Source organism: Cibotium barometz, chromosome 29 (assembly GCF_041138505.1).
Source record: "Cibotium barometz isolate CiBa-2024 chromosome 29, ASM4113850v1, whole genome shotgun sequence".
Lineage (NCBI taxonomy): Eukaryota > Viridiplantae > Streptophyta > Polypodiopsida > Cyatheales > Cibotiaceae > Cibotium > Cibotium barometz.
The window spans coordinates 16,406,394-16,431,327 of NC_141074.1; the positions used below are offsets into that span (position 1 = coordinate 16,406,394).

General features: G+C 48.2%; 1 protein-coding gene across 3 annotated transcripts in view; it reads right to left on the reverse strand.

Moving 5' to 3' along the window:
* Positions 1–1,814: 1,814 nt before the first annotated feature.
* The window catches only part of LOC147621904 (Nucleolar histone methyltransferase-related protein), a 100,246-nt gene continuing 77,126 nt past the window's right edge, over positions 1,815–24,934 (reverse strand). For 2 of the 3 annotated variants that reach the window (XM_086822923.1, XM_086822922.1), the window contains exons 4-16: positions 8,528–9,335; positions 7,461–7,777; positions 7,178–7,238; positions 6,321–6,374; positions 5,271–5,330; positions 4,297–4,347; positions 4,025–4,078; positions 3,635–3,691; positions 3,273–3,329; positions 3,086–3,136; positions 2,938–2,994; positions 2,829–2,858; positions 1,815–2,723 (exon numbers count right to left, since the gene is read on the reverse strand). In XM_086822923.1, the coding sequence (XP_086679049.1) occupies positions 1,966–2,723; positions 2,829–2,858; positions 2,938–2,994; positions 3,086–3,136; positions 3,273–3,329; positions 3,635–3,691; positions 4,025–4,078; positions 4,297–4,347; positions 5,271–5,330; positions 6,321–6,374; positions 7,178–7,238; positions 7,461–7,777; positions 8,528–9,335 (2,415 nt within the window). In that variant the 3' untranslated portion in view covers positions 1,815–1,965. The remainder of the gene's footprint in view (positions 2,724–2,828; positions 2,859–2,937; positions 2,995–3,085; positions 3,137–3,272; positions 3,330–3,634; positions 3,692–4,024; positions 4,079–4,296; positions 4,348–5,270; positions 5,331–6,320; positions 6,375–7,177; positions 7,239–7,460; positions 7,778–8,527; positions 9,336–24,934) is intronic. The other variant, XM_086822924.1, reaches the window with a different exon arrangement.

Below are 24,934 nucleotides of genomic sequence, written 5' to 3' on the forward strand. Positions count from 1 at the left end.
TACAACTAGACTAGCAAAAACAAATCACTACTCTATTAAAGCAATGATTAAGCAAGACTAGAAGCAACGATAAATAACAACTAAGAGCTAAAATGATCTAAACAAAAAATGGTCTTTTAAGCTGCCCATTTTTGTGAAACTTATTACTTATAATCTTAAACATTCCAAAAGAAGAAATCCCAAAGATATATCTGCTTCGATTCAAAAATCAGGTAACTCTGCGTAATATCTTTTTAAAGCAATAATCCTTTTGCACAAGCGAATTGATGAGTTGGCAAACTTGAGTAATAAAAGTAAACTTGTTTGAACAAACAGGAGAGAATCTAAATAACTGAGAAGAGACACGAGTGTGTGCGATCCGCATAGGCGTGTGTGAGTGTTCAAACGTGCATGTGGGTGTGTATCGGGGGTATATTTAGATAAGAGGAGGAGATTTGGGCCTCTAAGTGGGTAGTTCGATTGCGTGTTCCTCTGGAATCGTAGTTTTCGGTCCAGACCTGTTTTCTTTGAAGTGAGGTCAATGTTGGAGGCAGGTGAAGAGAAGATATATTAGCATGTCTCCTCAACGTAAATGATGTTATCTTCAAGGGAGGGGGGAGGGAGTTGCATCTTCTTTGATGAACAAAGGGATGAAGTATATTTCTCCATCTTTTTCTTCAATATTTGGAAGAACCCTTTGTTAGGTCTGCCTGACCTACCAACCCACGAGTTTTTTATGCAAAGTTTCAAATTGTATTTCTTCATGTCTTATAATCTCTCTTTTAACTTGTAGGAGCTTGTCAGCTAAAAAATTTCAAAGGAGACTTTTCTCAAGGGAGGTTAGTATCTCAAGGTTTTTCTTTTGGGTGTGGGCTATAATGGTTTGGGATTGTTTTTTTGGCTGAAATCAGAATTTTTTGAGAGTCTCTAGTAGTGCAGTTTCCAACTTTAAGTTGGATAGATGTCAGGTTGGAGATGAAAGTTCCAACTGTCAGGATCAGCATGGAACTAGGCAGAGCAAACTTTGTTCAGATTGAATGATAGAGAAAAGAGTGAAAAGGTGAAGGAGAAAGAATCTAGAATGACTTTGGGGATACATAATCAATCAAGCCAAGCTTTTCTAAAGATGATTGAATGTTTTCTTTTCAGCATCATAAAGAGTTTGTCCTGCATTGAGGAACTTTCACTAATATCTTCAACCATGCTGAAGTCTCCAACTAGAATGGGAAGATTTAGAGGGAGAATATAAGTCCAAATGTTTTTCCTATCAATAGCCGAACCAGTGTCAGAGACAAACTACTAAAAAAGTCAAGTATTCAATTTATGTCAGAGACTGAAGTGAGTGGGAGGATTTTGCATACCATCATAACCACTAGGAAGCATAACATTGATATACCTAACATGAACACGTGTGTGATTTAAAGCAGATAAGTGATTGTGACACAACTGTTACATAAAAGTCACTTGCGTGCAAATAATCAGTTCAGCTTATGAGTGCTACAGACATAAGCTTATAATCATATTCTTGTGAGTTTATGATGCAATATCTGGCCAACTTTGCAAGTGTACTTTTGCGAGCTGTCCCATACCGAGAACTCTTCATGACCACACAAGTTTACAAGTATATGTGAGCTAAGCGCTTGATCACAAGCTCACATATTAATGTGAGCTGGTGATGCATTCTCTGCAAAACTTTGCACAGATAAACCTTCGCATATTGTTCCAAAGCATGAACTCTTAGTGACTACTTTGAGCAATACTTAATGTGTGTAGAGTATGATCTCAAACTGAGAATGTGTAGAGGATGATTTCAAACTGAGACAATGGCTTATCCATTTGGTTTGATTTCATTGTTTAAGCAATTCGTGACATCATATTTTCTCTTCTTACACTTACCAGCCATTACATAAGTCAGGTTGTCCCATCAAAACTTTGGCACAGATTTTGTACACAGGAGCCGTATTCTATACAAATTTCTGGCTCAATCTATGAGCCAAGGCTCACTTGTGCTGCTCTAGGCAAATATGTCAAATTTCTACAGACAAAAAGAGAGGCACTAATTTCCTCCAGATGCTCCCTCTCACTAAGGCACCTAAGGAAGAATGTCTCAGCAAGAAAGCTGGATGAAATGTGGACATACACATCAGAGAAGTCAGGAATGGTGTAGACAGAAAGTGTTTTGGAGGTCAAGGTGCTCTCCCGCTCCAACAGAGTGGAGATGTGAGATAACAACTTTTTCTCATTCTGCCACTCGGGCGGAACATTTCCAAGGTAGAATACATTGTGGGGATCTAGCGCCTGACCCCTAAGCCTGTCAGTAACAGCACGCCTCAACTGAATGTCCATCTTCATCAGATGCAAGCTCCTCGCAGCAAGGAGTTGCTCCCCATCAATCCGCAAGACCGATGCATTTGCATGATAAGCATCCATAAAAATGCCTGCCATTGCCTCACAACAGAACTCAACGAAGGCATGATCTTGTGTGACCTGTATCTTGCGTGGAAGTGTTGCACTTATGGGCACAGATTTAAAGCCTCCTAAAATTTCTCTAACAAGGCTGTATAATTTTTGCTCAGCTCCTTCATAACCGCTTGGAATGTTTGCTATGAAGACCTGCTTTGGCGGCGTACCTTTGCTCTTGGAATAGTTTCCAAAGCACTCCTTTCCTTCTTGACGAGCTTTTGCTGAAACTTCAGGACTGCTAGTCACCCATAAGCTAGTTGTTTTCCGGACCGTGCATTTTGCTACAGTAAGCACCATTAAATTCATTGGTAAAACCAACCTACTGGTTTATTTTTTCAAGATAAAATTCCACCATACGCAAAGTTTCAAGACACAAGTTTACAAACCTGAAGGAAAGTTGAGGCCTGCTGCCCTGTCTGCGGATAGCAAGCAAACAACAAGCAATTTGTCAAGCCTAAGAAACATGGCAAGAAAGTTTTAAGTTATGAGCACTACCTGGAGACTTCCAAAATCCAGGAGGCACATCAGGGGACAATCGTGATGACATTCTTTCTGCAGCTCTTATGGGCTCAGTTAGCACACATTATTGCCCTAAAAATGATATGAACACTGCTCGATGAAATAAAACCAAATCTATTCTTACCTTCAAAATTGCAAGCGTCGAAGCCTGGATTGTCATGTGTTGGTGCAGAATCTACACAGAAAAAGATTGGACTTCAAGGAACATTCCCTCTCTAGTAAAAGTGGCAGGCTACCCAATGGAATTGGCAATTTTAAGCATGTTTGTTTATGTGGGAATGTCAGGTTACGATGTAGAACAAAATTCTCACCAGGCAGCTCCCAAAACCCTGGAGGCATTGTAGTGGACTCTTGAAAAGAAAATGGATCTGCACAAACAAGCCAACGAAAAATAGCAAGCATTCATGAGACATTATTAATCCAATCGGAAACAGCTACCAGTTTGCTACAAGGTTTTTTTTTTTTTTTTCAACTGGCCTTTGGCCCAAGATCCTCCCATAGTTACCAATTTTCACCCCTCCCATAGTTACCAATTTTCACCCGTTCGTAGGCGCTTATTTGCCACCAAGGAAGCACCAAGGGGGGTTTTGAACCCAGGACCTCTTGGTCCTAGGCAAACACCTTCACCACTTGAGCTATCACCTCATTGGCCAGTTTGCTACAAGGTTCTTACCATATAGCTCTGAAAATCCTGGAGGTAACCTGGGGGACTCGTCTGATGAAATTGTATCTGCAAAAATAGACCAATAGAGAACAGAAAACGTCAATAAAGCAGTTTTCATCTATTAATAACCAGGCAGAGAGATAGGATACAGCACGATTGGCTGATTAAAACGAGTCCGAATACTTGTCACCGGAACACTGCTAAGAGTCAAATGCTTAGATGAATAATATGCATGTATTAAAAACAAGTGTTCTATTACAAACATAAATTGAGCATGTTTACAAAGTGAAATGATCAAACAGATAAAAAACATGTCAATAAATTGATGATGCAGACCTCTCATGTCACTTAATCCTTGATAACTTACAAAAATAACTGTGTTGTTAGGTGATGACTGACCTCTAGTATCTTCATCTCTACCATCCAAAGCAGGCTCTTGCGATGCACATCTACCTGAAAACATGTTCAATGCATTGATCAAATGGCATGTTTGTATGCAAATATTTGCAAACATAGCCACCTTAATATGGCAGTAACAAACAAATCAATAGGAAAAGTGCAATCACCAAACTTTGAAGGGATTGAGGGCTACTTATCCCTCATTGTCTGAATTCACCACATTATTCCTGTATGAATCTTTGTTAATTCATAGTATAATCCAAGGCTCTCACCGCATGGCTTCCAGAATCCTGGAGGTAGTCTAGGCGACTCTGGTGATGAGACTGGATCAGCACACAGTTGGACAAAAGTTAACAACTCAGACTAGTCGGTGATAAGAAAAACACATCAGACAAAATTTAACAAAGAAAAATATGTCAATTGAACGTAAAAACTCCCAAAATATCATTACAGTCCCAGCACAAATCGTCAATTTTCTCTTTCCCTAGTGGGTTATTTTAACTACAAATCTTGGGTTCTGAGTTTAAACCTTGGCACCTTAGGTGTGTGGTGTGTGGTGTATGGTTGTAGTAAGGGAAGAATTGCAAAAAAGACCCAACACATGCCAATGTTAGAGAACTATATCAAAGATGGAGATAGATTTGCATTTACACCACTATAGACCTAGGGCCTGCACAGTAAGGGTACTAAATTGTGTGGAAAAACGGCAAAAACAGACAGACAAGAAACACCTGTTAAGGCAGCTATCCATGTGCCAGCAAGACTTAATTACTTTGAAGTGGCAGACCTGCCTGGTGACTCTTAAAAAGGTCTCTACACCACGTGCATTCAAGCCCCTACATTAATACCCCCTTTTCGAGTTTTGAAACCTCCACTGTATATCTCTTTAAGACGGGAACAAATGCATATATACATGTATCCTCACACCCCATATGTATAAACACTACAAAGGAGACCTATATATTCGACCCCACTATACAATGTATATTGCACGTTGGTTAACTCACAGAATGTTATACATTCCTAAACAATGACCATTCCAGGGTGGTGAAATGCTTTTGTTTGTGAAGAGAAGATTGAAGCCATGGGCTACTACATGAACTGCGGTAATCTTTCCGATCCATAACTTTATACATCCCATAACTCTCCAACCCACAATTTTATCTGAAGCCTTAAAACGTGTGAGTTTGTCAAACCAGCAGCTGAAATGTTTGCAAAGTAAAATCTAATCGTCGACGGTTCTCACCAGATGGCTCCTCAAACAACTCAGGAGGTAACTTGGGAGACCCTTGTGCTGGGGTTCGATCTGCACAAAACCAAGTAAGAATAAGAATTCAAATATTGAGTTCAGCAAGAGCCTTTCAGACAATATTGACTACTTCACCACTGGAGCCCCTACAGTATGTGTAGACTGGGGTGCTACGCACACAGAAACACATGTATGCTACTACGCGTGTATGTTTTTTTGTCATGTGTACAGAAAAACACATGGATGCTACCATAGTTGTTTCTCGTACCGGTACGAATGGGTTCGTACCGTACGGTACGATACCGCACGATATCGTACGGTACGAGCTTTTTCCCCTTTTTTTTTTTCTTTTCCAAAAAAAATTTTCCTCGAAAAAAAAAATTCCAAATGCTAAAAAAAAAATATAGAAACCCTACTTTACGAAGATCCCAAATGCTCGCAATGCTTCGCAACTTTTGTGTCCACTCAGTATTCCATATGGGGTTGTTGAGAGACCTAAAAAATCTGGCGAGGTAGACTGGTAGTGTACACTTGATTGGTAGGATGAGAGAATCTTGCTACATCACTTGGGGATCCCTGGTATAGGTAGGCTAGACAATTAGATTCTCAAGTTATGTACGAGGGAGAAGATTTGGACATGGCCATTTTGATCTAGAGAGGAGTCCCTAAACTTATCACCCTAGATGCACTCCTTGTATTTGTGCAAGGACGGTCCCTTGGTCATAAACGCTACATTGGGAGACCTTTGGTATTGCATTACCCATCTAGGTTCTTTTTTGGAGACAATCGGGAGATCCAACCGGGAAAGACACATATCCATGTTCTGGTTCCTCAAGCACTGTAGACTCCTCCCCAACCTTCCCTCACATTCAAGCTTGAAGCTCCATAGGTTGTAAGTGTAAAAAATAAAAACCATATTTTTTCATACGGTATCCGAAAATTTCATATCGTACCAAAAATTCCTGTACGGTATCGTATTTTCGTACCGTGACAACCATGGATGCTACTACACAGAAAATGTCTTATACTGGGATATTGAAAACTTGCCTTGAGTTTCTTCTGCTCCATCTGGTATGCTGAGTGCTTGCGATGTACGTGTAGCTGCAATATAACGCAAGTTAAACTTACACATTTTAACTTACCTCATCTTTACAATCCTTATGGTACAAGTATTGATTGCCGTTCTATAATTCTTTGCTACTAGTACAAAAGAGTTGTTTAAGCTGGCACTTGACTGAGCATACTTGTTCTTTACCAAGTCAATCAAGGCATGTAGCTAATTTATTGCATTTACATGTTAGTCTCCCTCTCACTTATATATTTATTCTCTCCCTCCTGGTGTTGCAGAAGTTAAAATGGCTATTAAAGAGTAGAAGACATGAACTCTAGTCCAAGCCATAGTCACAACAAGGAAACGGAAATGTTTTGGGGAATGGGCGACTGTTTAGAACGGATTCTACATGATGATACACAGTTCACTTAATTCCTTACACGCTCCTTGGGGCTATTTTGGAATGGGGTCGGGAACGGCCATCTCTATGGAACACATTCCCCCGTTCCAAGAGCTTGTAACGGCACCTATGGTCCAAGTACACATGCGCACTTACATTTTGCATTTGTGGGGTAAAAGAGGAGAAAATTTATAAAAGAAACAGGAAAGGAGGAGGGGGAGGGGGCGTGCTTCTCTCAGGATAGATAAGCAAAGAGGATTGTTGTGATCTCTGTGATAGCACTGGTTCTGTCCAGTAACAAAAGAGACGTAAGTTAACATCTCTCATCTCTTCATTTGTGTTTCAGGATTCACTGAAAAAAGGATAGACAGGAAATGAATTACACAAAACCTCCATAAAACTTTGCAGGATAAAAAAAGCATTTTACTGTGTTTAAGAAAGAAGACACTCTACCTGTCAATGAATCCGATAGTGCTTCCCCACATTGACTTGAATTAAAAACTGAACTTTCCTGCTGCATTCAATATATTGACTAAGTAATTTTCAAGGTTCAGAAGAGCATTGAAATATCTTTTATTCTTCAAAGATAACAGATTTGATCCCCCTCTATTGGGCAGTTCAAGTATATAGTCAAGCCACTGGCAAATTAAACACCCAAACCACTTATATCCAAAACATACGTCTTTGGAAAATTTTCAGCATGATTAGTCAGCCTTGTGTTCATTTCTCTTCTTACTTGATTATTATTTTGTGAAACACTTGCTCCTGTGCCCCCTTGTTTAAGCTTTTGCAATCTGGAAAACATAGGATTGGGGCCACCATCCCTCCTCCGGGTTAATTTAAAAGCAGACATCCTAGCAATGTCCAATCTCTCAGCTGCCTCGAAAGTACTTTGCAGGTTATTAGCTGTGTGTGTTGTAGACTCTGTCCTTGGTCGTTTGGTTTGAGCTGCAGTCGCAGGTTCAGAAGTTCTCTCACAACATTCTTGCGACACGAACACCCACTTTCTTTTTTTCAAACCTTTTCCTGCAGTACCTTTTCTTTGTTTGATGCCTAGACAACAAAGCCATAACTTAAACTCAACAACAAGAAGATATCTATGATGCACTTTAAGTTAACTGGGTTGAAGCTTCAAAAAAACAAGGAACCAAGACTGTGCAGTGTGTGTGTGCATATGGCTGTTTATGTGTGCCTGGGTGTGTGTGAAAGTATGTGTGAGTGTCTATATGGGTGTGTGTGTGTGTGAATATATGTGTGAGAATGCACATTCATGCCTTGCTAGGGTTTGGTTATGTGTGTGTAAGGGTGTGTATGTATGTGTGGTGATGTGTATATGGGTGTATGTGACCTGTGTGTGTGGGGGGGGGGGGGGGTGTTCACAAAAAAGAACAGTTTATGTGTGTATGGCATAGACACAAGGGAACAGGGAGCGGGCGACTGTTTGGAATGGAAATGGGAACGCCACATCATCATATAGATGTGTTTATAAAGCCACTTCATATATGAGCAAATGCTTTGGAAAGAGACACAATAAGGAAAGAACCTCAAACTATCTCATTAGAGATCATGGTGATGCATAAATGTGTTCTACATGATACATAGTTCACTTACATCCTTACATGTTCCTTGGGGCCATTTTGGAAGGGGAACGGGAACAACATTCCCCCATTCCAAGAGCTGGGAACTGCATTCCCTTGTGACTATAATGTATGGGTGTGTGAAAATGTATGTGTGAGTGTGCACGTTTGTGCCCTTGCTAGGGTGATGTAAAGTCAGCTAAATTCAAAAAAGTAACAAGCTAACCTGTTGGATCCAAAGCAGCATGATTGATATCGTGCTGTGTATGAGAAACATCCGCCGACTCCTGAGCTTTGAGCACTTCTGGAATCGACTCCGGTTGTGAACACAAAGTACTCGTATTACAGGTCTCTGCAACATGTGTATGTAAAACCTCTGCCAGCTTCTGAGCCCTCAATATTTCTGAATTTGACTCCTCCTGTAAACACCAAGTAGCCATATTACCGGTCTCTGCACTGACATGTCTCTCTTTGGGACACTCGCCTATGCATTCTATTTCCTCATCCTTTACGACCTTGCAATCGCAAGAATTGGCGTGTCCCTTTTTGAGACACTCTCCTATGTATTCTATTTTCTCATCCTTTGCAATCTTGAATTCAAAAGAATTGATATGGTAATTTTCTGAGTTCTCTGCCTGTTGAGTGCTATCCTTGTCAAGACTCTCGTTAAGTGCACGAAGATGAGAAAACTTTTGCTGCGCCCCTTTTCTGGATACATTCAATATTTTTAGCCATGGAGGTGTTGGAAATGATCCATTTCTGGTCCATGAATTTCTCTGATGTGAGTGTATGTCAAAATTTTCTACATCCAAAGTAGGCTCTACGAGCAAAGATGAGTCTCTGCTTATATTTGCAACAGGGTGCCCAATCAAAGTAGATGTGACAGGCAAAGATGAGCCTCTGATTGTATCTACAGCAGGGTTTCTGTTATCAACGCCCCCTCTATCATCTGCAGCAGGATCCAGACTGCTTGTTTTTTCTTCTTTGTCATGCTCACCATGGCCTCGAGTCTGCATGCCATCCTTTCTTTGGGACTAAGAAACATTTTCCATCCAAAAGAAAAAACGTCAAGTTCAAATCAAGAAGAGCATAATATTTGAAACATCTCACAAAACCTGCGGCCTAGTTTAGACTGCAAGAGAAGAAACAGACTGAATTATCTCAAAGCAAGACTGTATTTTACATTTAAACAGAATCCACTCAAGAAGGCACCCAGAGCATCTAGAAGAATTTTTCGAATGTTTACACCTTACTCTTTTCACCCCAAATCCACCCATTCCATGTTGGTTCTCAATGCTCCACCCTCTTCAGGTAACTATGAAGGTACTGGCTAGCTCAACTTTGTAAGCCCCCCTTTATGAGGAGAAGGCATTTATGAGTAGCACAGTTGCCTGGTAGGTCTCGGTTTTGACACCGGATGGTGGCTGAGTGTGGCCAGATAGCATGAGACGATTCTGGAGAAAGCTGGCAGCCACTTTGTGGTTCGCAAATTATGGGTGTGTTTAATCTCGGCCATAAATTTGCAGACCATAAAAAGTCATTAAAAGTCTTCATATTGTGTCCAAAACCTGTCTCAACTATTGGTCCATGTCGTGGGCACCTTTTGGCACTTGTAGGGCTCCAAAAGAGGCTCCAAACTGGCCATATTCTTCCACGAACTTTGCTCTTCAAGCGGTTGAAATAAATAAGAATGTCTACGTGGCACCAAAGCAGAGTGTGCACGTGACATGTAATACAAGGGGTGTAAACTCTGCAAGAAAGCTAGGGCGAAGTGTTGAATACAGGCTAAAAAGAGGCCTCGCTTGATATAGCATCCATGCATGCCTTTTCTGGAAAGTTGCCATTAAATAACCACGAAAGGAATGGACGGGGGCTGGAAGGTTATGGTTCCAATGGCGCACCGTGACGCTACAAGCCATGTGCGGTAGGTACAAAGATAATGCACCGCACATGCATATAGTATCACCACATGAACTCTGATAGGTGCTGGCTCATGGGGGCCCTCCGCTCCAAATAGACGTGTAAAGGAGTAGTCGAAAGCCTCCGAGCGCTGTCTAGTGTCGAGACTACTCAGCCGACTGCAGATAGAGGATATCCGTGAAGCACGAAACGGCATGGTAGGTCTCCTCTGCGGTACACGAGCAAGGTCGGTGCTCAGTGCCCGCCGGGACTACAGGTGAGCGCCACGGCCCTGCTAGTGCCTCCCGGGGAGCTGAGGCGAGCGGAGGGGGAGGAGGGGGGGGAGAAGGGGGTGGGGAAGGAGACGCTGAAAATGCGGGAGCGGGAGGAGGCGAGGGTGGAAGCGAGGTGGGAGGGGGGGACGGGGGAGGGGGGGTGGAGGTGGAGGTGAAGGGGGGAGGCGCTGGCATCTCCTAATCCTTAGTCTGTGCTGGGGTCTCCTCCTGGAGGGGAGCGAAGCTGTTCCGCACTGGAACCCAATGATGCTAAGGCTGTGTCTGTTGCTGCGTCGATCTCGGGGCATGCTGCTGTGGCTGTCTCCCTCTACGGCACCCTTGTCCAGGCTGCCAATCAGAGGTCTCTGCGGGCTGAGCAGGCTGCTTGCCAAGCCACATCTGTGGACGGGCCATCGGAGGTCTGCTGCTACGGTGAAGGTCGGGGTCTCCTGCGAGGGCAGGCTTTGGCCAAGTGGCGGACCTGCCTGCATATAAAACACTGGTTCGAGAGCCCCGAAAACTCCACTCTCTGATCGATCCATCCCCCCCCCCCCCCCCCCCCATCCTAGGTAACTGAATGACCTTCGGAAGGGAGGAGATGTCAGGAACCAAAACTCTAACCGAAGGCAGGCCCGCTGCTCTAGCCACCACTGAAGCTGCAATGGGGCCAGTCTCAAGCACCGAGCCCACCAATGATCCTATCCTGGAGAGGAGCGGAAGGTACTCGGGCGAAGTCCAGGAAAGCAAACTGTGACATGGAATAGGCGCTCTCCCTGTTCGGCTGCTGCTGGGTCGAAACCATGTGGCCAATGTCTGAAGAAGGCTCGAGCGCCCCTGATGTCAAGGGGACTCATGGCTAGGACCTGGGCCACGCTCTGGGCTGTCTCAAATTCAATCTGGTAATGGCCGCGGCCCAGTAACTGAACGTCCGGGATCTTGCCCACATCTGCAAGAAGGCGGGCCTGGAGAAGATGCCAGATCTCCCCTCTGCTGGGGCGGGTGCCAACTATACGGCAGATGGTGGAATGTGCTTGGAGGCATTCCACCTCCGCGGCGAGGCTCGCTTCCTCTTCTGGTGAAAAAGAAAGCCTGATGGGGGTTATCCTCAAGGGCGGGCGAGGGGGCTACGAAAGAGTCCCTCTGAGGTGGGGCGGGAGGGGCCTCCATCAGAGTCTGAAGCTAAGTCGAGGGCGAAGCGGGACGGGGGGAAGCGCGGAGCGGGGAGGGAAAGACCGAAAGCGAGGGGGGGAGGGGCGGATGACAGAGGAGGGGGAGGCGAGGGGGAGCGAGAGCGGAAGGGCGCGAGGGGGGGGCGGGAGGGGCGGGAAGGGGGGGGCGGGGAAAGGGCGAGGGCAGGCGGGCAGGCGGACGCGAAGGGGGGGCAGGAGCAGGCGGGCGCGAAAGGGGGGGAGGCGGGCAGACGGGTGCGAAGGGGCAGACGGGCGCGAAAGGGGCAGGCGGGCGCGGGGGGCAGGCGGACGCGAGAGGGGGGGCAGGCGGGCAGGGGGCGGGACGCAGATGGGGCCGAAAGGAGGGGCAGACGGGTGCGCAAGGGGGCGGGGGGGCAGACGGGTGCGCAAGGGGGGGCAGGCGGGCGCGAAAGGGGGGGCAGACGGGTGCGAAAGGGAGGTGGGCACGACAGGGGGGGGGGGGGGGGGGGGGCGACGGCGCGAGCAAGCGGGACGAAGGCGCGAGCAAGGGGGGAGGCGAGAGCTTCAGCGAGCGCGAGTTCTAATTCTCTATATTCTCTATGTAATCTCTTGTCTATTAAGCTTTTATCTTCCGCAATCTGTAATTCTTACATTCCAGCCCTCCCTAGTGAGAACTACCATCAAGAGAGCCTCCCCCCATATAGGGGGCATGCCCATACAATCTTTCAAGATATTCAAAAACCTTTATTCTTATGAGGCGTATAGAGATACCATTATAAGGTATACTCCTGAATAACAAGGGTCATCCCGTGCGCGAGCTACTGTGTATGATAAACCCTGTACAGTCCCCCTTTCCTCACCCTCGCTCCCTCAGCCTGCCTCTTCCTCGCCTTCGCGCCCTCAACCCGCCCCTTCCTACTCCCCGTCGTGCTCTCAGCCCGCCCCCCTTCCCTTTTCCTGTTAGCGTTGCAGCCCCCCCTCCCTCCCCTCTGTCGCGTTTTCAGCCCCTCAGCCCGCCCCCTTTTTTTTTCGAGAAAAGATCCTTTCATTAGTTCTATAAAGACGCCCATAGGGCTACAAAAGATCCTCTCCTGCTCGCAAGAAAAACAGAGCAGTGGACAAAGCAAGGCAGCTCGGGAGACTCTCCCTAGGTGCTGAAAAGTACAAGCATCAGTACAAAGAACTAAGGGGCTAAATCATACAATAGGAGGGCGGAAAAGCCAAACAGGTGGCCTGTAATGCCAACGGGGGGACCCCGCGTATAGGGTATAGAAGGGGCCGCTGCACCAGGTGGTGTGGAAGGCCTGGCGTCGCAAGAACGCCTCATCCGAGTCACCCCGGATGCGGTCATACTGTCCTCGCAGGGTGTGGATCAACTCCTGCCAAATCCCCCATACAGTCTCTGCTGGTGGCTCCAATCTCCCCTCAAAGGCCCTGAAACATCGGGCCCTCCAGGTGAACCAGATGGTGAGGTTGCTGAGGAGCTCCCATCGTAGATCCCTCTCCTGTGTCCAGCTGGCGGACGAGAAATCCGGTGAAGGAACAAGGCGAGGCTGGCCCCTAATGAATCTGATGGCCTGGTTGTCCTGCTCCGTCTCATAGCCCATAGCAGGCCCTGACGCAGTTGACCAAGCAGCGGCACCCCACGTATACAAACCCTCTGGAGAGAGAGGGGCCAGAATACGCAACATCCGTAGCCAAATCTGCTGCGCCTGAGGGCAATCCCAAAGGCAATGTCTCTGTGTCTCCATAGGGTGGCCGCATCGGACGCAAGCCGCCGGAAGACCGCTGTAGACAAGCCAAGTGCCAACTGCTGATCCCCTGTGGTGGGCGACCAGCCACTGGAAAGGCGAGATTCTGCGGGCCTGTCGACTAGCCCAGAGCCGGGCCGAAAAATCCTCCAAGAACTCCTGTGAAAGTCCCTGTAGCCGCTGCAGCTGGAGAGACCATCCTCCTCGCCGTCAAAATATGCCGCCCCAGCGGAACAGTATATTGGAAAAAGGTGATCTCTGTGGCCTCAAGGGCTGCATAAGGATCATGCCACTCGTACTCACCAGGGTCCCACTGTAGCCGGGCCAAGGGGCGCGCTGCATATGCCCATATGCGCCAATCCGGGAGCACATCTGCAGGGTCTGGGCCAATATGCCACTTCCGAGAAGCGGCGGCCACTACCCGTATCCTCTGAAAGGTGCACTCTGCAACCAAAGGCGACTCCACCTCCACTCTCTGAAGTCTGCCCTCATCCTGAATCTCATAGTAGAGGCAACTGCCATCCTCAATGCAAGCTCTGACAGCAATCAGGATCTCCAACTGTGTAAAGGCTCCCATCCACCGTGGGGCCACTAGCTCGAGAGGCGTAAACCACTGCTCTATGAGTGCCTCCTGAATGTCATCCCTCATAATCAACCCCCCTCTGAAGTGACTCAGCATCTCCACCTGTATCTCCTCTGGGAGACTGCAAAAGGCCTGCCAGTCTCCAAAGCTACGTGCTGGGCCTGCCGCCAAAGGTCCCCAGGCTAGACGAGGCCGAGAACCCAGCACATGACCCTCAGCCCGCCCCTTCCTCCTCACCGTCGCGCCCTCAGCCCGCCCCCTTTCCCTTTTCTTGTTCGCGCTTCAGTCCCCCCCTCCCCCCCTCTGTCGCATTTTCAACCCATCCCCCCCAACCCCCTTTTTGTTCTAAGTCCAACTCCCCCTGGTGCAGCCCGTCCTTCCATCTCCACCACCCATTCTTGGCTTCTACAGGTTCCTCACCATGGAGAATATTGTTCTGGTCTTGGAGAATCCCAATGCCGCCGAGATTGGCGTTCCTCCCAGAGGAACTCTTCCAGACCCCAATGTAGCCCTCCGACCCTCCCCCTCCATCTCGGCACTCGGCATTCGGCTCTCTCCAAACACTCTACACACCATTCACGGATCGGTAATGAGCCTCGAGTCTTACCCTTCAGTTTGGAAAGTGGTTGGAAGCTTATGCTCGTGCAGACTAGTGAAGAACAACACACAGGCTTTGCTTCTAGTTTGCACATTCAAGATCATGAATGTCTCCCCCAAAAGGGAGGGTACTCCAAAGTGCAAGTCAGGCTAGTGAGGTTCTAGCACGGAGCCCTATGGACTTTCACTTTGCCATTGGATTCTTCTCGCCAAATGGACACACGGCATGGACGCCACTGACCTGGATGGTGGACTCGTAGTGACTGTCAGGTTTCCAGGGCTTCTCCTAGAGTTTGCTCCGCATGTAGAAGAGATAGGGAGATGTATGCGATGTGGTTGGGGATGGATGATGCAGACCGCACTATCTCCCTTAGGATGGTCCTCTACCCATCCTTGGTGAAGAGCCCTCCTCAGTTTATTTCTCTCTCGACAATTCATAGTGAGTGTTCTATATTGGTCTTCTTGGCCACTGCTTTGTTTGTGGCAGGAAAGGCCATGTTTCTGCAGAGAGTACCCAACACGGTAACTCCAGACCAGAGGCAACAGGCAATAGAGCACTAGGCACAGCAAGCAGGACAGGCAGTCAAACAAAGTTCAGATGCAGAAAGAAAGAAAGATATATTAAGCGTCTACTAAAGACCCATGGGCCTATGAAACCAAAGTGATACAATAATGTCCATGGCATATCTCATCATGGAATGGAAAATAAAACAGAAAGAAAACATAAACATAGCTATCTCATTGGGGTGATACAAAACTGCCCATGGAAACTCATCATGGAATACTAAGAACATAGAAACATGAGAGCAACATCAGCTCCGAGTAGATGGTATACCACTCTCCAAAATATCAAGCATGGGACTAATGAGTATAGCCGAGAGGTCTCCCTCAGCTATGTCACATGGAAAGGTAGCTCGATGGCGGTGGAGCATGTCCTGGATCTGGAGTTGATGAGGTGATCGTGGCCGACGGGGGGGGGGGGGGGGGGGGGGGGGGGGTTGGGCACGCTAGAGTGCAGAGGTTCGGTCCAAGGTAATTCCTCTCGGGCGAGGTAGGCCAGAGCAGCTCATGGAGGGTCCACAACATCCACAATGTCGGTGTCCTCCACCTCCTTTTTCCAGAAGAAACTGGTTATGGTGGGCTGGCGAGGGAGGGGGTGGGGTGGCTGGGGCCGAGGCTCTCTCAAGAAGGTGTCCTTGTGTCTGTGGAGCTCAAGTAGGAAGAGGCCCAAGCAACGCTAGTCCTGGAAGTCAATGATCCTAGAGAGCGAGAAGAAGTGAGGCAAAGACGAGACAAAGACAGGCTTAGAGGATAGAGGCCTCCAAGTTTGTCTATAGATGCAAAGCTACTCTTCCCGACATCCCTTCTTCTTCTGCTCACCCATCGCATCCCCAGACCCTGAGACAGAGATGCAGAGTTGGAGTTCAGATTTTTCCATTAGTAGCAGCTCAGAGGGGATTGACTCGGCTTATGCGAGGCATTTCCCTTCCCTAGCTGAAGCTTGTAAGAAAGCTCCACAGGAGCTTAGGAGATCTTCTAGGCTCAAATTTAAAACTTAGCCTTGTAATCAAGGCAATCCCGTAAGAGCTATGAGCCTGGGATTGCCTTTCCCGCCCACCCCTTTTTAGGTGATACCTTTTGGTTACACACCTCTATTGCAATCCCATCATTTTGTATCTTGCCTTGGGGTCTATGCCCCTAGGGTGTTTTTAATAGAATGATCTCTTTTTGAAAACAAAAAAGATACCATCATACAGTCTGTGAGCCTATGAATAATCATAATGAAGAGGAGTGAGAAAAAAGAATAAAAATAAACAAGTGAACATAAATGAGAAAATAAACGTATCCTCCATCTCACATGAAAAGCACACAAAGGAAAGTTTTTGGGAAAAAACACTAAACCAAATCGACAGCTTCATTAACTATGTTGGATATATCCAACAAGCCTAGCTAGCGTGGGTGTTGAAACACCACCTTCCAGGGGTAGTGCAATGATGTCCATGTCTTAACGTTACGAGGTGTGTGTAGTTTCTTGACTCCAAAGATGAGGCCATAAACTCACAAAAGTAGGTACTTAAAGCTCAGCACAATGCAATAAAGCTAGAACATTACATGCAATTCTATGGAGTCTTAGTCCAAGGATAAGGTTTCGCTCCTCGTAAAAAGCATATACACAAAAATAACACATCACAATCTGATAGGTAAGATTTCAAGGCTTTCATAACACATCACAATCTGATAGGTAAGGTTTTGCAGCTTTGTTTTACAGGGCTAAAGATATTCCAAAATGCACATGATACAAATGCTTCCATAACTGTTACAGCTTAATAAGCTACCACAGTGCTGATGCAACCAAAACCTGGGGTACAAAAACTCAATGTCGCGTGGAACCATCCAAGACAGAAAAGAAAACCTCATTTCTACCTTCGGTCCTCAAGAACTGAAGTCTCCTACTCTCAAGTCTCTACAGCCCTAGAGAGCCTTGCATCTGATCCCAAGCACCCCTCAACACATGAACTGTATCACTCCAAATGTCCACAAGACCATGCATCCTGGAAGGTGTCTCTCCTCCGATAACCTGAGAGCGTCTCGCCTTCCAGATATGCAATCCCACTATGTTGCTCAGAATGGACCACGTCTCATCTCTACTGTGTAAATCCTCCTGAATCACTGGTAGCAAACTCAAAGAACATGTACCACTGTGTATGTGGAAAATAACATCCATCCCCTCTGCCTCCTATAGTTTATGTCTCTCTCTGCCAGTAAGTTACCAGCAAAACGTTTTGCGACTCATAAAAGCACATACTTGGGAAGGTTTGTTGACACGTCACAATCAGAAAGGAAGGAAAAGGCCGTTTTGGTTGTACTTTTTGTGCTCTTCTTATTGAAAGATCTACTGCATCAAAAAAAATTATTTTACTGGTTTAAGAAAAGCTGATGTCTCTTGAATACTTTGTGTAGTTCTTGACTAAGAACTTTGTTTTGGACAAGAAGGTCCCAGAGGGCTGGCGAACCCTCAAACAGCTTAAAAGGAATCTTGAAACCATGGATTCTCAACTAACTCGTGGCCCATGAGTTCAGAGGTCTTGCGTTTGGCTTATCGTCAGTCACACCATCAGTCTCTTCAAAGATAATAACACAAATACTATCTCGGTAATGGGATAAGGGGCCCTTCAGTGGGTAATTCGAGACCCCATACGGTGTACAGTTCTCATCTCTCTCTCTCTCATATCTCTCTAAAGTTTGAAGTATTAAAGTGGAGTGGATTGCTAAACTCGCGAAACTCAGGATACAGAAGACGGTGTGAGCATTTGTGTGACGAGATCCTCCAATACGAAGACTTCTGCTGCATGTTACAATTCTTCGGCTGCTTTCTGGGCCCCGAAGGGGCGACAGAATGAATAAAGAGTTCTTCCGAACTCACGGCCAGAGGAAAGGAGGAGAACATATTAGAGTTTTGAGAGATCCCTCTGGGGAGGTGAGATCGGATCCTGAGGATATTATGTGCATTGCCTGTGACTTTTATGCATCTTTATTCTCAGCAGAGACTTGTACGGAGAAGGTGATGAGAGTTAGACAGATGGTTTGGTCTTGCATGCCTAGCATTGTTTCAGCTGAGATGCGGATCGCCTTGATGGCACCTTTCACAGAGACAGAGCTTGCATCTGCTTTTCACTCTCAAGGCGGGCAGAAATGCCCAGGATAGGATGGCTTGTCTAAGGCTTTCTTTATTACCTTTTGGAAGGAGGTAAAGAAGCCTTTGTTGCTAACCTTTCAGAGGATCTTCAGTGTTGGCAGGATGCCTGAGAGCTTGTCTGCTGGCTTAGTCTATCTCATCCCGAAAGGGAGAGATAAGCTAGAGTTGAGACAGTGGAGGCCTATCACTCTGTTGTCAACCGCCTATAAGGAGTTGGCAAAGATGATAAGCGCCAGATTGAGACCATGGTTGCCAGAGATCATTCATGATACGCAGACTGGCTTTGTCCAGGATCACAGTATTTTGGACAACATCTTCACCTTCTTTGAGGCTGCAAAATGGGCACAGCATGAGAGACAGCCTTAGGCCATTATATTGCTCGATTTCAAAAAGGCCTATGACAGAGTAGATTGGTCTTTTTTGGAGGGCACTTTGTTGAGGCTTGGTTTTCCACAGGAGTGGATAGCACACATCTCAGCCTTGTATAGATCCGCCTCTAGCAGATTAGTGATTTGAGGCAGACTGGGAGATGCCTTTTTCTTGGAGAGAACTGTGAGACAGGGATGTCCCCTGGCACCCTATCTTTTCATCCTATTTGGTGAGGCTACGCCTTACTTCTTGAGGGATAGAGCTACGGGCATTCGTGGATTGAGACTACCACCGGGAGTAGAGGAGGATTTACTTGATGCGGAGTATGCTGATGACACGTCCTTATATGTAGAGAATAGTGAGGAGACTTTTGAGACTGTTCGAGTTGCCTTGGACACCTTTTGTCTTGCGGCAGGTGCCAAGATCAACTTGAACAAGTCACTTGGATTTCTCACGCATCCAGACTCGACTTTGACTTGGGGGCATCGGTGGGGATTCTCTTGGATTGAGAGGGGATGTACCACCAGATATCTGGGTTTCCAGGTTGATTTAGATGTTTCGCCGAAGCAGCATTTCATACCGGTCATTACTTCCATCAGGAAGAAAATGGCCTTCTGGAGCGCTGCGCGATTCTCTCTTGCTGGTAGAGCATTGGTGGTGAATCAAGTCTTGCTTGCAATGGCTTGGTATGTCGCTTCCTGTTGGTGTTTCTCCCGAGCTTGCACAATAAAGTTACGAAGGCTCATTCGTAACTTTCTTTGGGCAAGACCTCATGGCACTAGAGATACGAGGGCTAGTGTTTCTTGGGATTCTATCATTAGACCTCAAGCAAGAGGGTGGTTTAGGGATTCTGGATCCTGAGATGCAGAAAGTCCTGTTGGGAAAATTGATTCTCAGAGGACTTACTCCACGAGAGCATCCCTGGAAATGCTTGTTACAGGAGGGGATCAGTCATTGTATGCCGAGATTAGGAGGGGAGTGCAGACCGTCCACCAGATGGATCTTTGCTTTGGCCCGTTTGAGATCCCCCAGATCTCAGTTTCTTAGATGTCTCATCGGAGTTTGGTTTTCGTTGTGACCCTGTCACGCAGAGGAGTCCATCCTTACCAAAGGAGATGGATAGACAGCCTCTCATTTGGAATCCTTTGATACGGGATTCTAATGGACACATGCTGGGAGAGCGCTTTCATGTAGGATGGACCAGATGGGTGTAACACACGAAAGCTCTGGGGGTCTTCTTTCAGCCCTAAACACTCCTGGAAACATGCTGATGCAAAACGGAGATATGAAGAGAGAGTAGAGAGAGAGAGAGATGTGCTGGAAATTCAGTATATTAATATAGTACAAAAAGGTACTCTTCTACAACCCTAGGCTGCCTCCTTGGAAAAGGTGAACATCACCAAAATCTGTCCCTATCTGGGACCCTAAAAACCCAACTCCTAAGTGAGTTGAATGAATCAATGAGGAGCACCACATGTCTATTTATAGTCTACTTAAATACATGGCATACTGGCCGACTGCTGGTCGGCCAGCCTACAGTGCATAAATGCTTCAACGTTGTCCGACTCGCATTCCTCCACATATCTGAAGCGCCCCTACATCTAACAGCCCTTCTGGTTCAGCCGACTCCAATTTTTTTTTTTCGAGAAAAGATCCTTTCATTAGTTATGTAGAAAAAACGCCCGTAGGGCTACAAAAGAGATCTCTCCTGCTCCTAACAGAGAGAAGAGCAGTGAATACATCATGGCAGCCCGGGAGACTCTCCCTAGGTGCTGCAAAATACAAGCATCAGTCTAAAGGACTGAGCGGCTAAATCATACAATGGGGGGGGGGAAGAGCCAAACAGGTGGCCTGTAGTGCCAACGGGGGGATCCCGTGTGTAGGGTGTAGAACGGGCCGCAGCGCCAAGTGGTATGAAAGGCCTGGCGCCGTAAAATCGCCTCATCCGAGTCTCCCCGGATGCGGTCGTACTGTCCTCGCAGGGTGTGGATCAACTCCTGCCAAATCCCCCGAACAGTCTCTGCTGGTGGCTCTAATCTCCCCTCAAAGGCCGTGAAGCACCGGGCCCTCCAGGTGAACCAGATGGTGAGGCTGCTGAGGAGCTCCCATCGTAAATCCCTCTCCTGTGTCCAGCTGTCGGACGAGAAATCCGGTGCCGGAACCAGGCGAGGCTGGCCCCTAATAAATCTGATGGCCTGACTGCCCTGCTCCATCTCATAGCCCATAGCAGGCCCTGACAAAGTCGACCAAGCAGCGGCACCCCACGTAAACATACCCTCTGGAGAGAGGGGGGCTAGAATACGCAGCATCCGCAGCCAAATCTGCTGTGCCTGAGGGCAGTCCCAAAGGCAATGTCTCTGTGTCTCCATAGGGTGGCCGCATCGGACGCAGGCCGCCGGAAGACCGCTATAAACAAGCCAAGTGCCAACTGCTAAGCCCCTGTGGGCGACCAGCCACTGAAAAGCCGAGATCCTGTGGGCCTGTCGACTAGCCCAGAGTCGAGCCCAGAAATCCTCCAGGAACTCCTGTGATAGTCCCTGCAATCGCCAATGCCCCGCTGCCGCTGGAGAAACCGTCCTCCTCGCCGTCAAAATATGCCGTCCCAGCCGAACAGTATACTGGAAAAAAGTGATCTCTGTGGCCTCAAGGGATGCATAAGGATCATGCCACTCGTACTCTCCGGGGTCCCACTGTAGCCGGGCCAAGGGGCGTGCTGCATATGCCCATATACGCCAATCCGGGAGCACGTCAGCAGGGTCGGGGTCAATATGCCACTTCCGAGAAGCGGCAGCCACTACCCGAATCCTCTGAAAGGTGCACTCTGCAACCAAGGGCGACTCCACCTCCACTCTCTGGAGTCGGCCCTCATCCTGAATCTCATAATAGAGGCATCTGCCATCCTCAGTGCTAGCTCTGACAGCAATCAGGATCTCCAACTGTGTGAAGGCACCCATCCACCGTGGGGCCACTGGCTCGAGAGGTGTGAACCACTCCTCTGAAAGTGCCTCCTGAATATCATCCCGCATAATCAACCCCCCTCTGAAGTGACTCAGCCTCTCCACCTGGGTCTCCTCTGGTAGACTGCAGAAAGCCTGCCAGTCTCCAAAACTACGAGCTGGGCCTGCCGCTAAAGGTCCCCAGGCTAGACGAGGCCGAGAACCCAGCATATGACCCTGCTCTGTACGAACCGCTGGGCTCCAGATGAGCGGCTGCCTGGCCCGCTCCTCAACACAAGACGGAGGCCGCTGAGAGAGCCCCGGTCTCAGCAACTCCCAAGCTCTCAGGATACTCAAAGCAAATCTGTCCTCCCATCCTCTACTGAGGCCTGTCCTCCTCATCTCTATGAATATCCAGCGAATCTCTGGTGCCCAAGTACCCCCTGCAGGAGGCGCCCGGGCCTGCAATCGCTGCAAGAGGAGCTCTTTCCAAGGCTCAGCGCCTGGAAGCAACCCCCGAACAATAAGCTTCCCCAATAAGGCTCTACTCTGATCGACTGGATCTATAATGCCCAAACCGCCCTGAGCCAGCGGGAGTGTAATAACTGCCCATGCAACCTTTGCCCGAGCTGGCTGACCGTCCCGCCCAGACCACAGAAAGTTCCTGATCAGCCTCTGTACCTGGCTGATGCAAGAGCTCGAAAAAATCCAGCAAGACGTAATGTACCACATGGTCGCTAACAGCACCTGATTTGCCACCACCACCCTCCCAGCCAAGGATAGTCGAGCTGTACTCCAATACAATAGCTTCTTCCGAATGCTCAGAAGAAGCGGGGCAATCTGCTGCTCAGGTGACAAATCGAGGCCAATCTGGCATCCCAAATACCGCACTGCTGTGCCGGGAGGAATCCATCTAAAACCGGGGTCCGGACTCCATGCCGGAGTGGGAGCACTACTGATCCAAAAGGCCACTGTCTTGCGCCAATTGATCAATGCTCCCGAAGCTGCACTAAAAACCTGGAGCGACTGCTCTGCCCGAATAAGATTGGCCTCTTGGCCATGCAAAAATAAGCCCGTGTCGTCTGCAAACTCAGCATCAAGCAAATCCTCCCCCCGGACTGGGAGCTGAAGTCCTCTCAAACCAACCTCCTCTGCCGTCAAATACATACTCATAGCCTCCGCAAAGAAGAGAAAAAGGAAAGGGGCGAGAGGACACCCCTGACGGACTGATCTGGTCAGCTCAAAACTCGGCCCCCGACCTCCTGCAATCAGCACCTGGCTGCGAGCTGTGGAATACAAGGCTGCCACCCCTCTGATCCATCCTGGCTCAAAGCCCAGGCGTAGCATAGTGCCCTCTAAGAATCCCCAATCAACTCTATCGTATGCCTTCTCAAAATCGAGAAGCATCACGACCAAGTCCTCGCCAAGAAACCTAGCTCGGGCCGTCGCCTCCCAGAAAGTAAAGATGTTGTCAAGGATATTGCGCTCCTTGACAAATCCTGTCTGAGTAGCATGAATCAACTCCCCCAGGAAGGGCTGGATCCTCAAACTCAAGGCCTTTGCCAAGACCTTGTATACAGTATTGAGGATCGTAATAGGCCTCCAATGCCGAATGTCATCCGATACTCCCTCCCCCTTGGGGATAAGATAGATCAAGCCCTCTGAAAAGCTCTGCGGCATCACCCCAGTGTCCAAAACATGCTGAAAGCCCCTGCGGAGGCCTGGCCCCAAAAGGTCCCAATAGCGCATAAAAAAGGCCGGCGTCAGTCCGTCCTCCCCTGGGCAACTATGTCGCGGCAGGACCCTCAAGGCCTCGGCAAGCTCAATCTCTGACAGAGGCGCACCTAGAACTGTGCGCATATGGTCTGTGACCCTCCTCTGCACATGGGCCCACACAGTCTGTCTGCATACATCTCGATCCTCAGTGGCTGGCTCCGCTGAAAGCAAGTCACGATAAAAAGCAGTGGCAATGGCTCTGATCTCCCCGAGCTCAGTAGCTATCGATCCATCCGGTCTAGCAAGCTGGCGAACCCCTGCTCGCGCATGACGGGGTCCAGTGATCTCAAAAAACTCCCCAGTCACTCTATCACCAAGCTGCGTCCACTGAGAGGCCTGACGACGATAGTAAAACTCATGTCTCTGCTCCTCTGCCTCTCTAACCTCCTGGCGTGCCTGGCTCAGCTGGGACGCCACCCACTCACATGCAGGCTGCTGCTCCTGAAGGCGCTGTAGCGAAGCAAGGCTGCGTCTCAGCCGTTGCTCCCGCTCGCGAATCTCTCCCAGTCGTGTCAAAGCTGCAGCGTGTAGAAAAGAGCTAAGATCAATGAGTCCCTGGGCACACTGGCCCGCTGCATCCTGGTCAGAGCACTGACTATCATGCCAGATCCTCTCAATGTCCTCAGCGAGACTGGGGTCTGCAAGTACCCTCTCTGGGATCCTCAACTGCAAGCTGGGCTCCCGTGTCCCCTCCTCCAAAGTCAGTATAACTGGCGCATGATCTGAAAATGAGGTGCCAGCAAGAATGCCGACGGAGCCCCCTCGCTCCCCCAACCAATCGCCCACATAAAAGCGATCAATCCGAGATAGATTAGTCCCTCCCTGCCGGCGATCCGACCGAGAGAAACTAAGACTGTCCTGAGACCGGGAGAAAGCCCCATGCTGCCATGCATCAGTGATCCTCAGTGTCATACAAAACCGGTCCCAAGCTGCAAGCTCCGTGCCGTGCACTGTAACATGACTGCCTCCCACCCTATCTGCCGGGTCCTCAAGCATGTTGAAGTCTCCCCCAACACACCAATGTGCGGCCTCTGGCAATGCATCTGTAACCTGAGTCCAGAACTCTGCTCTGGCACTAGCATGATTGGGCGCATAGATGTTGAGCACACCCAATAGCTCATCATGCATCCTCAGAATGACATACTGTGCTCTACCAGGCACAATGATCCCTCGGTCCACAATGGCCTGCCGCCATGCATCTGCAATAACCATGCATACTCCTCCCTGTCCACCCAACGGACCAAACCCTGCAGACCAGAAAGTGTCCCATCTACCAGGCATCACCGAACCATATCTCCGGATCCTGCTCTCACCCAAGTGGTGCTCCTGCATCATCAGAATGTCAATGCTGCCACCAACCAGACATCTCTGTAGCTCCTGCCTCAAGCAGCCTCGATAGCGTATAAAGTGTGCTCCGCCAAGGCCCTGTACATTCCATGAGATGATCCTCATGGATGTCCTACTGAGGTGGATGCTGTCTCAGCCGTACGGCGGGCCTTCGCAAGCGGCTTGGATGGAGAGTAGTCCCCATCCGAACGGCTGCGAGTCTGCCCACCCGGTGTACTGCAAGAATCCCGGATCAGGCGCCAGTGGCTGTGA